This window comes from Schistocerca piceifrons, chromosome 1 (genome assembly GCF_021461385.2).
Source record: "Schistocerca piceifrons isolate TAMUIC-IGC-003096 chromosome 1, iqSchPice1.1, whole genome shotgun sequence".
Taxonomy (NCBI): Eukaryota; Metazoa; Arthropoda; class Insecta; order Orthoptera; family Acrididae; genus Schistocerca; species Schistocerca piceifrons.
In genome coordinates, this window is record NC_060138.1 from 803,312,369 (window position 1) to 803,329,500 (window position 17,132).

Sequence of the window (17,132 nt, forward strand, 5' to 3'; positions counted from 1 at the left end):
CGGTCGCTAAATGGAAACCACTGTGAAAAAGAAGAATGTTTTATTTGCATCAGTTAGTTACACCTTCCAGCTACTTCACTACATAGTCGCCGCTTCGACTTAGACCTTTGTAACAGCAATGTACCAACTTCCCAGTACCCTTGTCAAAGAAGGCAGCCGCCTCTGCTGTCTGTAGCCCGTTGTCTGTGCCAAAATGTTGTCTTCATAGTCAGCGGTTCACGCAGGCAAAGATGAAACTCAGGCGGAGCCAATTACGGACTGTATTGTGGGTGATCAAACATTTGCCATCGAAAACGCTGCAGAAGCATCTTCACTGGCCTTGTACAGCGCGTCCGTGAATTGTCATGAAGGAGGCAAGGCATAACAGTTATGTTATGTGGGCTGCACGGCATCAGGAAAAATCTCTCACAATGCCATCATACTTGGTGGGAGACATTATTTTCTAGGCATCTTCAAGTGCTCATTGTGCACTTAAAATTGAAATTAGGAACGTCACGTTATGAACGGGTGCACCACCCAAAGAATCTATGCAAAGTTTCATAGGATTTTCAGTGTGGTTTCCATTTCGCGCCCGATCGTACCTTGGTTCAAATGGCTCTGAGCACTATGGGACTTAAAATCTGAGGTCATCAGAACCCTAGAACTTAGAACTACTCAAACGTAACTAACCTAAGGTCAGCACACACATCCATGCCCGAGGCAGGTTTAGAACCTGCTACCGTAGCGGTCGCGCGGTTCCAGACTGAAGCGCCTAGAACTGCTCAGCCACAACGACCGGTCATCGGACCTTACTTTCCTTATAACACTCGTACGTTCGCTTGATCACGTCGGATCGTAGCTTGAATTGAGAAAATTGGTTTGTTTGCAGCAAAACAAATATGCACATAAGCGGTGCGACAACGTCCAGAGTATCGTGAACTGTCAGGACGGGGATCATTGTTGAGTAGTAGCACGTCGCCATTTCAGACAAGTCCTGGTTCGGCGAGAAGCATCACGATGGAGCGACCCATCTGTGGACGCTCCAATGACAAGGAATGTTTCTAGATTGTATTCACCATAGTCATACTCGACCATCAACTGGAATGATGGTATGAGGTTCTCGTAGCCAGTAATTAGGGCCACAGTCATTGTATTTCTGGCGTATTAGAGCTGGCTGTTGTGCTCTTCGAGGTGTCCTCGAAGTTATCTTGCAAGAAGATTACGCAGGATTTCATATTACCTGTCTTGTCCTGATCTATCTAGATATAGAGGGTGTTGGACTCATTCTCGACCTCTCTCAGCCAATGAAAGCATCTGACTATGGGTTACCCAGAGGCTGGCACACCATCACTCAGCAGCCACTATGGTTGGTAAACTCTGTTATAAAGTTCAAGCAGCATGGAATGATGCACCCGTATCTGTCATCCAAGCTCAGTTCGATGCCCAACCGGGGCAGAACTATGGTTGCTGGCAGAGTCAGCAGCTCTGAGTACCAAATTTCGCTCCATGTGTACCTCCAAAACAACTGCAAACTTAATCATGTACTCTTCCTAGTATACTGTTTATTCACAATAGGTGATATTTCGCTATCTGCAATACTTCCTGGCGTCGCAATTTTAATAGCCAGCAGTGTATCGTGGGCAAAGTGATGATGTGACAAGGTAGTTAGTCGCTTGCAGCTTAGGTCAGAAGCGCAGCGTCCTGGCATGTGCCGCAGCAACAAGTGGAGCCCCCAGGGCCCTTCTCGGTCTGGATCAGTGCACCCTGTCGCCACACCGCATACCAATGCCGGCTGCTCTTCGCTGCGTCCTCCGCTTCTCTGCAGAGAGCTATAGATTCACGTTCCTGTTCTGCACACCCTCATACTAGATGGCAACCATAGCGCTTCACTGTGCGCATTTGGGTTCTCTAGGCATTTCGGTATTTGTCATGTACACATCCTTACATGCAAGACGAAAATATGAAGCTTTCATTAGAAGGTAAATAGCTTATAAACTTACGACGCTGTGCACGATTAATTTTCACACCTCAGCGAGGTGTGTGCTGATTTGAAACTGCTTGTCAGATTAAAACCGGGACTAAAACCTGGGAACTCTACCTCCCGCGGGAAAGTGCTCTACCGTCTGAGATATCCAAACACGACTAGCGACCGGTCCTCACAGCAATACTTCCGGTAGTGCCTATAATCAACACCCACTCCGCTGCAGGTTGGAAATTCATACGGGAAGCAACAGAAATGTCAGACTTATTCAAAGATCGTAATTACGGTGAAGTCACCGCTATTTTTAATGATCCACTGGATATTGAAAAAGGTGGAACATAGTTCTTAACAGAGCACCACGGATAGCAACGATACTTTGCAAGTGCTCCCTTGTTGGTCCAAAGGTTGGTAAGGAGTTCTTGTGACTGGGCGTTCCATTCTTCCACCAGCTCGGTTGACAACTGGTTTATCGCTGTTGCTGCGTGTAGATATGCTGTAATACGTCTCTTCACCTCATCCCATACGCGTGGAGTGGGATTTAAGTCGGGGGGGACGGGCAGGCCTTTCCATTCGCCTAATATCGTGTCGTTACAAGAACTTCTCCACCTGCGCTGTTCGATGTGGCCGCTCACTGTCATCCACAAAAATGAAAATACCGAATGGACCTCTGGAAAACGCCCATGTGGAAAGAGCACAGTGTCATAATAACATTGACCGCAACGTGTAAGGTGTTCAAAGTTTTGCAGATCAGTGCATCCATGTAACATTATGCATCCCCACACCGTAACACCCGACCACCAAAACAATCATGTTTGCATTTCGTGTTCCCACCTATCACCATATGAGGATGCACCCAGAATGACTAGTCAGACTGAATCTGCTCTCATCCGAGAAGAGTACACAACGCCACTCCTCGTTAGTCCAGTCGCTACGCTCTTGGTAGCACCACAGACGCTACCGCTAATGTTCCGTTGTCAACGGATCAGAGTGCTGATTGTTAGGCGAAGAGACCACCCCCATCCAGTCGTCGTGCCACTTTGGCGAGCGAGATTGCGTGCTTTTGCAGCCCTGTTAAATGTGGTTGCAATTGCACCTGTTGTTTAATGTGGATCTCTTCTTGTCCGCTGTGCCGTGAAGCGGTCATCTGCTCTCGTAGTTGACCGTGGTCTACAACCTCTTCTCCTTCGGGCAAGAGTGCCCGCGGTCGTCAATGCTTCCCACACAAGTGAAACAGTAGTTCTTCGTCTATTTTCCCGATGTCTCTTTCCGTGGGGAGGCATCCAAAGATGTCTCCGGGCCATGTTGGAACGAAGTACACCACCATAGTGCACCGTAACTCCTCGCTGACTGATACATACCATCTTTTCCCGTTTCCTCAGCTGCCCCATATTGCTATGCGACGTCCAACTTTGTTTCCACGACTGGAGACCCCTAGCATCATGCTCCGGCACTTCCATTTATTTCGACTGAGTGGTTGGTATGTTATGTTACTTTACCTACCCATTCCTTAATTTTTGCATTACAGGGTATTAATGTGTCATTGAGAACAGCAAGACACGTTGCTGTAAGCCGTAGAGCTGAAGATTTAAGGGTCCTGTGCTGTAGGAAGAAATTAAGACTGTAAAGTTTGCTGATGGTTCGGTATTTCTGTTAAAGACGACAAAGGACTTAGAAGATCATGTGAATCGAATGGATCGTGTCTTGAAAAGAGGTTAAAAGATAAATATAAATAAAATTAAAACGAACGTAACATGGAATGTATGCGACTTAAGATAGGCAGTGATATATATTTAAAGGTTAGGAAGTCTTCTGAAAGTTTTTGTATAGAAGTGAAAAGTGAGCGATAAGTACCAGAGACAGAAGGAATGTGGAAGTTATTGTAATGTGGCGAAAAAGAAGAGTAATGATTATACGGATAGACTCAGTAAGTGGTACGACATCGAACTGGGGAGAAACTACCTTTATGGCTCAATTTGCCAGTAAGGAAGGATACTTTGATAGGAGGCATTCCGTGGCATCAGCCTGTTGTTGATTTGGTAATGGATGGAAGAGTGGAGAGTAAAAATTATAGAGAGAGTGTAAGGCTCGAATATACTTGGCAGGTCGAAATGTAAATTATGTAAATACGTAAGACTTGTACGAGGCAGAGTTGCGAGGAGAGCTGGGTCAAACCAGTCTTTGGAAGGAAATCACAACAACAAAACAAGAGCAACTACAACAACAGCAACAATGACAATAAACAAAAAGAAGAAGAAGGCGGCGTGCGCGTGCTGACCTGAGCGCGCGGCTCAGCTTGTCGTAGTTCATGTTGGGCTTGCTCTTGCGCTCGCCCCAGCGGCGCGCCACCTCGTCCGGGTCGGTGAGCTTGAACTCGCCGTTGGTGCCCTCCCACGTGATGCAGTTGGCGTTGCTCGAGTCGGACAGCAGCTCCAGCAGGAACTGCCACAGCTGGATCTGCCCGGAGCCTGCAACAGCGGCGAGCGCTCAAAGCTGCCGTCCACTGCCGCCACCTACTCGACTGTAAATTTATGGACAAACTGACACGTAAGTAAAAGTCAAAGACTTCTGATTTCGCATAACCTAAGTCTCTGTAATTTTTTTTCCATTCATTCGTCCTTTTTCGCCATTTCTTAATTTTTTAATTTATTGCTATTTCAAGTAGATATACCCTGTTGAATCCTAAATGCAGTTACTTACAAAATTAAGGTGCACTGTGTTGTAATACAGGATTGTTCAAATTACAATAACGAAATTATTTTGGGAAAGGAAAATGACCAATACAACATAGTGAGTACAATAAAACGATATGAAAATGAAATTAGTATGAGCCACTACAAACTACATTACAGAAAGTGAGCCCCATCTATGTACTACTATTTTTTTCTATGCTTCTATGCTGAATCCTTTTATCGTTTCGGGACTGTTTCGAAAGACTTCGAGTTTCTTGTCGTCCATTGTAGCTTAAATAACTCCTTCTGAATCTTATCCACGTAGTCTCCGTCACTACAACACTCTTCATAAGTCAGTGTGGGTTGGCGCAGTTCTGATACAGAACGCTTCATATTATTAATAAAGCACTGAACAAATAAATACGTATTGATGACATTTAAGTACAAGTTGACGTGTGTCTATGGCAGGACGTCGGCAAAGGAAGTTCCAGAGTTATGTTTTCGTGCAGTTGTGCCATAGCTCTGGTGCTCTAACAGAATTATATCATGAAACTTCCTGGCAGATTAAAACTGTGTGCCGGACCGAGACTCGAACTCGGGGCCTTTCTTTCAGGAGTGCTAGTCCTGCATGGTTCGTAGGGGAGCTTCTGCGAAGTTTGGAAGGCAGGAGACGAGGTACTGGCGGAAGTAAAGCTGTGAGGACGGGGCGTGAGTCGTGCTTGGGTTGCTCAGTTGGTAGAGCACTTGTCCGCGAAAGGCAAAGGTCCCGAGTTCGAGTCTCGGTCCGACACACAGTTTTAATCTGCCAGAAAGTTTCATATCAGCCTACTCTCCGTTGCAGAGTGAAAATCTCATTCTGAAAATTACACCATTTTCGCTTCCAACCAGACGCTATGTTAACCGAAAATATTAAAGAATTATTTGTCGTGAAAGAAGCAGACTATTCTTTCATATTCTCTGCCTCCAAGTTAGTTTATTTATGCTGTGTATATGCAGACTGAAGCGACGAATGAAAGTTCGTAACAAGGCTGGGATTCAACCCGGGTCCCTCGCTCAGTATACAGACACACCAACCGCTACGCAACGCTGGCACAGTGGCTTTGCTACCCTTGCGTGCCTACCTCCTCAATCTAAATTCCCATTCATGCCTCAGCCCGCTTGGTATTCCCCCTATACTCGGACAGCACAACAGAAGCTCTCCAAGTGTATTGGAACAGTACCTCAATATCGAACGAGACGGGGAATCCTGCCTGAAATCCAGGCATAGGTGCTATAATCAAATGAAACTATATGGTCCCAGGACCCTTCCAAGTCTCAAACATCTATGACAGATACATGCAGACTGAAACGACGAACAAGGATTTGTATTCAGGCCAGGATTCGAAGCCAAGTCTCCTTCTCACTAAGCAGATGTGCTAATCACTACTCCATCCTGACACAGATGCTTGGCACAAGGGTACGGACTACCCTAGCACACCTCCCTCCTCATTCCGAATACCCATTCACACCTCAGACCATTTGGTCTCGGAATCTGGATTGAGGAGGGAGCCGTGTTAGGGTAGTCCATGCAGTTGTGCGAAGCCACTGTGGTTCAAATGGCACTAAGCACTATGGGACTTAACATCTGAGGTCATCAGTCCCGTCGACTTAGAGCTACTTAAACCTAACTAACCTAAGTACATCACACACATCCATGCCCGAGTCAGAATTCCATCTGCGACCGTAGCAGCCGCGTGGTTCTGGACTGAAGGAAGCCACTATGTCTGCATATATACATCACAGGTGTCTGAAACTGCAAAAGGTTTCTGTACCCATACAGTTTCATTTGATTAGTTTACTTACACTGGTCGTCATAAAAAGAGCAGCACCCAGAGGGACAAAGCGGATTTCAATCATTGTCAGCAGGCGTATGGATGACAGTACACATACGAAATGATTACACTTTCAGCTCTGACAGACCAGTATTTATTGTGCTACATGGCAATAAAACGTATGAGTTAATGCAGCATCGTGCCCCATCGTTCTGAAAACAAGCATCCAGACATCGCGCCATGGAATTGTTTCGGATGTAGTCCCCATCGCATGATACTTGCATCTGATCCCGCAGTTTCCACAGATTGTTGGGTGCAGGTAGAGTCCTGATGGCATCCTCCATGGCACTCTACACATTCTTTATCAGGGAGAGATCGGGCGATGTTTACCATGAGAGAGTATCCGCAGCTGGAAAGCACGCTCGGGTGGTGGCAGTGGTATGGGGACGAGAACTGTCCTGCTGAAATAGGGGATAAGTATGGACATTCACAAACGTTCAGAGTCTGCGGTTTCAAGACCTCCTCAACGCACCGTGTGGCTGTCGCAGAGCGAGTTAGAAACACTTATGGTGCATGGGCACCATAGCATATCGCTCCCTACACTATAACACCAGGTTAACGGGACGTGCGATGGAAATCCACTAACCGCTCCTCGTGCCGGCATCCATTGCGCCTCCAGACAGGGACCTGCATCTAAAGGGGGACTCGTCACTAAAGGTGGCATGTTGTCGTTCTACTGAGTCCCATCTCCGCCGTTGCGGACACCAGGCGAGTAAGGCTCTACCAAGCGAGTCTGTGAGTGGCAGGCGTCGAAACGGTGAGCCGTGCGATATGCAGCAGCTCGCCAGGGATACTAGCAATTATGAGATGTTGCACGGAAGGCGGGACATCCCACTCAGTAGCCCCTGTTATTACGGTTGGATCTGCTTGCACGTGGCAGGCAGTCCGTCAATTCTCTCTCCTTGTAGTGTGTATGTGTGTGTGTGTGTGTGTGTGTGTGTGTGTGTCAGACGTCCAGATCCTACATGTCATGCATGCATGTCTTCCTTGTATGTATTTACACCAACAACAGCCATTGGTGGTGTCTGTACGACCAGCGTGATGCGCGATACGACGATAGGTCCACCCAGCCTCTTACAGCCCCACGATGCGGCCCCTGCGGGCGTCATCTAGCTGGACAACCTATTGTCAAAGATGTCGCCTGGGTATAATGCACATTCACGTGTTGCTGTTGTTGCTATCCACTGTCGTACTAGCTGACCTGCCGTTTGGGGCCCTGTTACAAAAACTGATGGGCACATCTCGGCCCCATTCCATGAGTGCACAACCGTCTGTGCAAAACTAATCATTGTCATAGCTGATTGTGTGTAAAATACCCACCCAGTTTCCACTGGATCAGTTTGGTGCTTCTGGATGCAGATTTTTTTTATGAATGCCAGTGTAATTTTGACAGTGTTGACGTAACAGAATATTTTGTTGTCTCTTTTAGCTTACGTTAAAGATTTTAGGGCACCTTTGTTTGGCATTTTCTTGTCAGTTATAACGTGCTGCATTCAACATCTGGAGTCTGTCTCCATTTCTTTGTGACTAATGATACATAAATAAATTGCCATTTAAAAATTACCCGAACCTTTGCGAAAGATTTTTTTTAAATCTTTGAAGCTTGGCCAACCGCACTGACAGATAGGTAATACAGAAGTTAGCGGTACACGTTAACAAACGACGGTGTTAGCGCAAGAGCGATCGGCGTTCTCATCGTACGACGAGAGTGTTTCACAGTACCTGCGCTTCCACTGTTTCGTTAACCACTTAGATGAGGCACGCTATGGGTCACCTTAGGCCAAAACACACGAAGATAAAACTCGCGATGAATCGAGAAGGGAAGCAGTTAACAACTTCTATTGTATACGCCTTATGTGACGTAAGTCATAAACCTGATATGGAATCTCTTGTGGGCAACGAAACGGCTTGAGAACAGATGTGGTGCAGTGCCTTTCCGAATCTCTTCGCGATTCATGGCAGATATGCGAGCTGCCGTCGATTCCTCCCCACGCGACATCAGCGCGGGCGGGCACACTCATCGATGTCTCCACAGTCAGACGCCCCCGCAGTAAGGGGACGGTCGGTCAGGCTTCGGCGAGGACAATGGCTTCACGGGACCGGCAAAGAGGCTGTTGCTAAGCTAATGGACGGCGCGCCGGGGGCCGACAAAGCGACGCCCAGGCCAATGACTTTTTTCCCAACTTTTCCCTCGGCAACCCTCGCTTTCCGGCGACCCCTCGGAGCGGGCCCGGCGCCCTCCCCTCCTGTCACGTTACTGTTTGACGCTATGATGGAGTGTAAAATAGCAGAAATGATTGATCTTTTACGTGGGCACAAATTCTTACTAGTCCCATCTACTTGCTACCCAAAAGGCGTGCCTGGAATACGTTCGCCACTGTTTGCTGGTATTTCTGTCCCTCAGTTTCTTCAGAGCCCCTCAAAAAATCGACATTTCCTAAACACCCTACAAAAGTTTTGCGTCTTATTATGCTAATTACTTCGACGTAGAGTGCTAAAAATGAAAAACTTTTGCCGAAACATGAAAGGAAAATGCGCTATGCATCCGTAAGGATTATTGTGTTTGAACATTATGTCTTACATACGGCGCCTTCTTCGCATACGTCTGCCCGTTGGTTCCAATTTTCTCGCTTTCACATTTTGAGCTGTGGTAGCGGCCGACGTCTTCAGTCTTGCTCCCTTCGCCAAGAGGGGTGTATCTGACTTTCATCTTCACAAGGAAAAAGTGACAAACTGGCAAATTCAATGACGTCGTTGGTCATGAAAATATCACAGAATTCTGAGACAGGAAGATTACCAGAAGTGTTTTGCACAGCTACCAGTAAATGATTTTCAGTGTGTACTCGATGCACTGCACCATCTTTGTAAAGTTTAGGAACTTGTGCAGCGCACATGCAGAAAACGAATACATAGTTTAAACGTAATGATTCAAAATCATTCGCATTGTGATCTCTTCGTGCCTGAGAAAGTGGAGCCCAGGTACCGTTGTGAAGTATTGTGTCACCTCGCAGCTCTGTAGAGGGCGTTTAATAAACTCCATTGAGTTTGCTCATTATCGTACGAAAATTTTGCCCGTTCTCGTAACATGAAAATGAGTTCCTTAACACACACGACTCTTCCAGAAATCATTTCCTGCGTTTGTAATACTAAATATCTGTTGACAGAATGCTCAGTGTTACTGGTGAATGTTGTTTGTCACTTCTTGTACGGCCTTTGGCTTCTACTGCTATAAGTTCATTCTAATACCCAAAACGTGGAGGAAGTTTGTCTCATGGCAGATGGTTGCTTAAAAATTGGACACTGTGCCCTGTTTGAAATGTGAAAGCCAACGGGCACAATATTTTGCTGATTACATGCACTTCTCGGTCATGGAACCTAACCTACGCACCTTGCACGCTTCGCAAAATTTTCATTCCTTACATCTGCATGAAGAGATAGGACTGATAGTTGTGACAACATTAAATTGGCTTACCTGAACTGGCGAGGCGGCTGCTTGTAGGCCCGAACATCTGATACGGGTCTGCAAAAGAAGGAGACAGTAGCTATTAGTGCCTCATTAAAGTTAAACATGATAAGTACTAAAGCTCAGGGAATTTCAGAAAATTTTTACTTTGATAAGTTAAATTTTCCTCATTAAGTTGTTCATAGCGACAAGTTAAAACTGTGTGCCACAACTGAGACTCGAAGTCTGACCTCTGCCTTTAACAGGCAGTGATGTTCTCTCTTTGAATGGCATCACATGTAAGCCCCTCACAGACCTGCCTCCACGAAGCTCTGTTCAGGGCAGGGAAACTTGCTTGCTCCAAGCCCATTCCGGTCAGGCTCTTAATTTAGTCACTGCACTCGCATTCTGGAGGATGACGGTTCAATCCCGCTTCCGGCCATCCTGATTTAAGTTTTCCGTGATTTCCCTAAATCGCTCCAGACAAATACCAGGATGGTTCCTTTGAAAGGGCACAGCCGACTTCCTTCCCCATCCTTCCCTAATCCAATGAGACCGATGACCTCGCAGTTTGGTCTCTTCCCCAAACAACCCAACTCTTAATTTAGTCTATCCACCGCAGTGGTGAGCGTGCGTCATTTAGATCTTCTTTGCCCCCGACTTTTGCTCTATGATTGTTCTTTCCATTGCCTCTTGCCTTCTGACAATGTGACCACAATATTTTAACTGATTTTGGTTGACAAGAGTCGCTGGCTTGTTCTGATGTAGAGCTACCTCGGGGGTCGATTCATTGGTTCGACGTGCTGTCCATGGTGTTCGAAGTAATCTTCCATAGCACGAAATTTGCAGAGCGTCAGTCCTGCAACTATTCGCTTTCTTCCTCGTCCAAGTTTCTGCTGCATAGCTCACGGTACCGAAGGTTACAGTTCGGAAGAGGGTGAACTTTGTTTCGGCAGTGACTGATGAGTCCTTCCAGGTGCAAGGCAGTTTTTCTGTAGAACTTGTCGCAATCGTAATTCGCCTATGTATCTCAAGCTCACAATCTCCAGCATCAGCAAATCTTGTGATGTAAGGTCTGTTGTCATTATGGCGATCTGCAGTTATCACTTTGGTCTTTGTGTCGTTGTTTTCAAGACCATACTCTCTGTTTTGTTCGGTGAACTTTCGCCTGATGGTTTCCAGTTGATGCTCGTCTGTTACAATTATTAGCGTCATCTGCGTACCTGAGATGCTAATTTTTCTGCCATCTACAACGATACTGTCATACCAGTTCTCGAGAACCCCCCCCCCTCCCCCCCCCCCCTCCCGACAACGTTTCCATTAAATGCACTGAACAATACTGGAGAGGAATGCAACCTTGTCTCCGGCTAGCGTTGGTAGAAAAGATACTTCTAAGGTCATCAGTCCCCTGGAACTTAGAACTACTTAAACCTAACTAATCTAAGGACATCACACACATCCATGCACGAGGCAGGATTCGAACCTGCGACCAGAGCGGTCGCGCGGTTCCAGACTGTAGCGCCTAGAACCGCTCGGCCTTTACCGCTGTAGCCAATATGATTACTGTACTTTACGTTTGTAACATTTCACCTGATTGTATAAACAAGAATGAAATTTAAGCTATTTTAACATTTCACCTGCTTGCATAAACACGTTTAACCTATTTTAAGCCGCGCGGAATTAGCCGAGCGGTCCTAGGCGTTGCAGTCATGGACTGTGCGGCTGATCCCGGTGGAGGTTCGAGTCCTCCCTTGGGAATGGGTGTGTGTGTTTGTCCTTAGGATAATTTAGGTTAAGTAGTGTGTAAGCTTAGGGACTGATGACCTTAGCAGTTAAGTCCCATAAGATTTCACACACATTTGAACATTTAACCTATATAAACTTGTCAAAATCGGATTTATATACTACCTGAAGTATTTATTCCAACGCATCTATTCGACACCTCAAAACAAACACCTCGAAATCCTTCAAAAAATTATTCTGTAATAATGTTGTTAGGATGTATATTCTTTGTACTCTGCGTTAATGTTTTCTCTTCTGCTATACGATCCTTACATCCAATGGTTTCCAGACATGATAGTTGTTTACAAATTATTACAGTATACGTGTGATGTGTTACGACAGGGAAAGGAATCTGTGACCACTTATCTTATGTTAACCGTTAGATACAATTTTTTTGTCAAAAGAAACCCAAAACCATGTTCTGAAACAGTGTTTTGTTTCTTCCATTAGATAGCGCCACACGTTCCTCCAAACAATCATAACACAACACACACGCAAATGTCATACTAACAAATATAAATACACCTGATGATGGAGGTTTAAACCTTTGAAACGCGCCGTGGAGATAAATAAACAGTGACTGGTAACAGTAAACATGTTGTTTCCTTTAATCTGCACTTATACCTGTTACACCCTGTAAAGATTAGGAACAGTAGAGAGCCTAGGCGAATGCCAGACATCAGTTCCGTCAGCTACCGGCAATTACTACGAATTTTGACCTTTCTGACAGGAAATCACGAATCCAGTAGCACAACTAAGACGATACTCCACAATTGCGCAATTTGACTGGAACTGACTTGTGTAGGACGGTGACAAAAGCCTTCAAGAAACCTAGAAATGTTACATCGGCTTGAGAACCGCTGTCGATAGTCCTCGTTACTTAGTGAGAACAAAGAGTTAGTTGTGTTTCACAAGTACGATATACAGGGTGGTTCATTGATAGTGACCGGGCCAAATATCTCACGAAATAAGAATCAAACGAAAAAACTACAAAGAACGAAATTCTTCTAGCTCGAAGGGGAAACCAGATGGCGCTATGGTTGGCCCGCTATGTGGTGCTGTCGTAGGACAAACGGATATCAACTGCGTTTTTTTTTAAATAGGAACCCCCATTTTTATTACACATTCGTGTAGTACGTAAAGAAATATGAATGTTTTAGTTCGACAACTTTTATCGCTTTGTGATAGATAGCGCTGTAATTGTCACAAACGTATAAGTACGTAGTATCACGTAACATTCCTCCAGTGCCGATGGTATTTGTTTCGTGATACATTACCCGTGTTAAAATGGACCGTTTACCAATTGAAGAAAAGGTCGATATCTTGTTGATGTATGGCAGTTGTGATCAAAATGCCCAACGGGCCGGATAGCTACGTTATTTAAGGAAACAGGAAGTGCTCAGCCACATGTGAAAGGTCAACCACGACCTGCAACAGATGATGATGCCCAAGTAGGTGTTTTAGCTGCTGTCGTGGCTAATCCGCACATCAGTAGCAGACAAATTGGGCAAGAATCGGGAATCTCAAAAACGTCGGTGTTGAGAATGCTGCATCAACATCGATTGCACCCGTACCATATTTCTGTGCACCAGGAATTGCATGGCGACGACTTTGAACGTCGTGTACTGTTCTGCCACTGGGCACAAGAGAAAGTACGGGACGATGACAAATCTTTTGCACGCGTTCTATTTAGCGACGAAGCGTCATTCACCAACAGCGGTAACGTAAACTGGCACAACATGCACTATTTGGCAACGGAAAGTCCACGGTGGCTGCGACAAGTGGAACACCAGCGACCTTGGCGGGTTAATGTACAGTGCGGCATTATGGGAGGAAGGATAATTGGCCCCCATTTTATCGATGGCAATCTAAATGGTGCAATGTATTCTGAGTTCCTACGTAATGTTCTACCGATGTTACTACAAGATGTTTTACTGCATGACAGAATGGTGATGTACTTCCAACATGATGGATGTCCGGCACATAGCTAGCGTGCTGTTGAAGCGGTATTGAATACCATATTTCATGACAGTTGGATTGGTCGTCGAAGCACCATACCATGGCCCGCACGTTCACCGGATCTGACGTCCCCGGATTTCTTTCTGTGGGGAAAGTTGAAGGATATTTGATATCGTGATCCACCGACAACGACTGACAACATGCGTCAGCCCATTGTCAATGCACGTGTGAACATTACGGAAGGCTAGCTACTCGCTGTTGAGAGGAACGTCGTTTCATGTATTACCAAATGCATTGAGGCTGACAGATATAATTTTGAGCATTTATTGCATTAATGTGGTATTTACAGGTAATCACGCTGTAACATCATGCGTTCTCAGAAATGATAAGTTCATATTGGAACAACCGAAATAAAATGTTCAAACGTTACCAACTTTTCGTCTAAAATTGTGAGCCATATGTTTGTGACTACTACAGCGCCATGTATAACAAAGCGAAAAAAGTGGTCCAACTAAGACATTCATATTTCTTTACGTGCTAAACGAATATGTAATAAAAAATGGGGATTCGTATCTAAAAAAACGCAGTTGATATCCGTTTGACCTACGGCAGCGCCATCTAGGGCGCCAACTATAGCGCCATCTGGTTTCCCCCTTGAAGCTAGACATGTTTCGTTCCTTGTAGTTTTTTCGTTTGACGCTTATTTCGTGAGATATTTGGCCCGGTCACGATCAATGGACCACCCTGTATACGAAGCAGTTATTGTGGTTTTGACGGCTGAGTAAACATTTCTAACTCAGTGATTACGTGTGTGTGTGTGTGTGTGTGAAAGTGTAAGTGGGTGTCCGGCGGCTGGCGGCCCACGTACGTGGAGCTCATATGTGGTTGCGGCGAGCAGGCGGGCGGAAGGCGGGCGACAGCCAGTGTCTCCCCACGTCAGACGCACGCGTCGTCGGCAAACACGCAGAGTGCCGCCTCCGTATGCTAAGCGAGCCAACAGCGGCAGGGCTGCGAGCGTCACGTCGCCTTACTCGACACGGGGAGACGCGGTCTCCGAAAAATACTCCAGCGTTCTGCTTTCCAATTTTCCAGACAAGTGCACTGGTGCTTCGTTGAACTTCCTTATTTTCTAACGTCTTTCAGTTATCACGGCAGGACGCAAACTTTCTCTGAACCGATCTTTCCACGTAAAAACGGTCTTGTGGTAATGTTACAGTATGTGTACTCCGGTCTTAGAGCAGAGAAACTTTTAGCGTAACTATGTGAGTTACCAAGTGGGAATCGACAAGACAGTAACCTGAGATGAGATAATAAATAAAGAATCAGGAATGCTATTAGCCCTGGATTGGAAAAAGCCTTAAACAGTTACAATTTTTCACTTTGAAAATGTACCACGGAGCGTTTTAAATTCAGACTAGTGCGTCACATCACGAAAATTAGATAAGTTTGTCTTCATAAACGTCATGGACTGTGCGGCTGGTCCCGGTGGAGGTTCGAGTCTTCCCTCGGACATGGGTGTGTGTGTTTGTCCTTAAGATAATTTAGGTTAAGTAGTGTGTAAGCTTAGGGTCTGATGATGGTTCAAATGGCTCTGAGCACTATTCGACTTAACTTCTGAGGTCATCAGTCGCCTAGAACTTAGAACTAATTTTACCTAACTAATCTAACGACATCACATACATCCATGCCCGAGGCAGGATTCGAACCTCCGACCGCAGCGGTCGCTCGGCTCGGCGCCTAGAACAGGCCGGCAGGGTCTGATGACCTCAGCTGTTAAGTCCCATAAGATTTCAAACACATTTGAACATTTGTTTTCTTCATAAACATTTAGATACTGATCAGCCAAAACATTACGACCATCTCATTAATGGCGTGTTGGTCCACCTCTGGAGCGCAGCATATCAGCGATTGTGCTTGGCATGGATTCCAGAAGTACTTGGTACGTGTCCGAAAGTAACTGACATCAGATGTCTATACACGTATCACGCGATTTCTCGGAAATACCCCCGGTCGTTTCTTGGCACGTAGCTGGCGTCTGATAGCGCCAGATAAGCATCCTCGGGTTCAGATTAGGAGAATTTTATGGTCAATATGTCAACATCAGTTCACTATCATGCAACTCAAAGCACTGTAGTACGATTCTGGCCTTATGACACGCACAGTTATTCTGCTGGAAGATGTAATGCCGCCCGGGGAAGACAGCAAAGCATGAAGACCAGCGTGGTCCGCAACAGTGTTCACGCAATCTACCTCAGCTCTCATGGAAGCCCATGAGAATGTCCCGTGGCGCGGTACATCTTTCGAGCATTGGTTCGACTGGATGACGGAGTAACCGGACTCGATCATTTACCTGGTGTATCAAGAAAGGCATGTAAGTGTAACTTAAGTGAAACAAAGTATAATCAGTTTTGTGACCGCAGAATTTTAAAATAATAGAGCATAATCGCCACAATATTTTTTAATTTCTACGTTTGTTTGCATGGCAATCTTCCACAGTGGCTGTTAAAATCAGTTTATTATTGGTTTCTCGTCTTGAGCTTATTGCACTTTAATTAAAGAGAATGGTGTAGTTTTCTTTAATTAAAATGCAGTTAGCTCAAATCGGAAAACCAATAGTAACTGATTTTGACAGCTGCTGCGGAAGATGGCCATGCAAACAAACGAATTTTGGACGCCTTGTCATGAATTTCCAAATGCCCTCTACGTGAAGTTTGGAAGTATACGTCTCAATCTGCATGGTGCAATTCTCTTTAATTAAATTGCAGTTTATTTTTTTCCATTAGTCTTGAAACAATCTATCTACGCTAGAGATGCTGAACATGTAACAGGCATATGGGAGTGCAGAATTGGAAACTATTTTCATTTCCATTCTAGTGTCACTTCGTGACCGCCATACGGAAGGCTGGCGAGATTCTACGTATGAAAATCTTTGATCAGCATGCTTCGACAGCTAGAGATGACATTCAGTTTAGTTACAGATTCTTGAACTTTTCGGATGGAGTAAGCGCATAGGCGGAATATTGTCAGTAGGTATTTAGAGGCATTTTAGAGCTTAAGTGTTGTACGCTATATGATCAAAAGTATCCGGACACCACTATGTAAAGCAAAATTGACCACCAGAGGTGGGCCTGCCAGTACAAAAAGAGGCGGGAATTATGATGTTGTCAGGAGAAAAGCAGTAAGAGTTGAACAGTTCGGTAAGGAAAACTCATCGACTTCGAATGTGGATTGGTCATTGGATGTCACCGAGTGACACATCCATCAGGGACATTTCAACCTAAAATTCTGTACGTGGCTGCACGTTCAGAGACCGTGAATAGTTACAACTGAAAGAAAAACAGCCCTCGGTCACTGTTTTTAACAAATTAACCGGGTTTCAACACTGCTAGGAGTGTCTTCCTCAGAATTTAAATAAAAGAATGGCGTATATTCTATAACATGGTCACAGA

The 17,132-nt window shown here is 45.4% G+C and overlaps 1 protein-coding gene across 1 annotated transcript in view; it reads right to left on the bottom strand.

The window, feature by feature from the left end:
• Window positions 1-17,132, bottom strand: part of LOC124712951 (transcriptional regulator ERG homolog) — a 290,618-nt gene that overhangs the window by 81,625 nt on the left and 191,861 nt on the right. The window contains exons 4-5 of the mRNA XM_047242911.1: window positions 9,973-10,020; window positions 4,236-4,425 (exon numbers count right to left, since the gene is read on the bottom strand). Coding sequence (XP_047098867.1) covers window positions 4,236-4,425; window positions 9,973-10,020 — 238 coding nt within the window. The remainder of the gene's footprint in view (window positions 1-4,235; window positions 4,426-9,972; window positions 10,021-17,132) is intronic.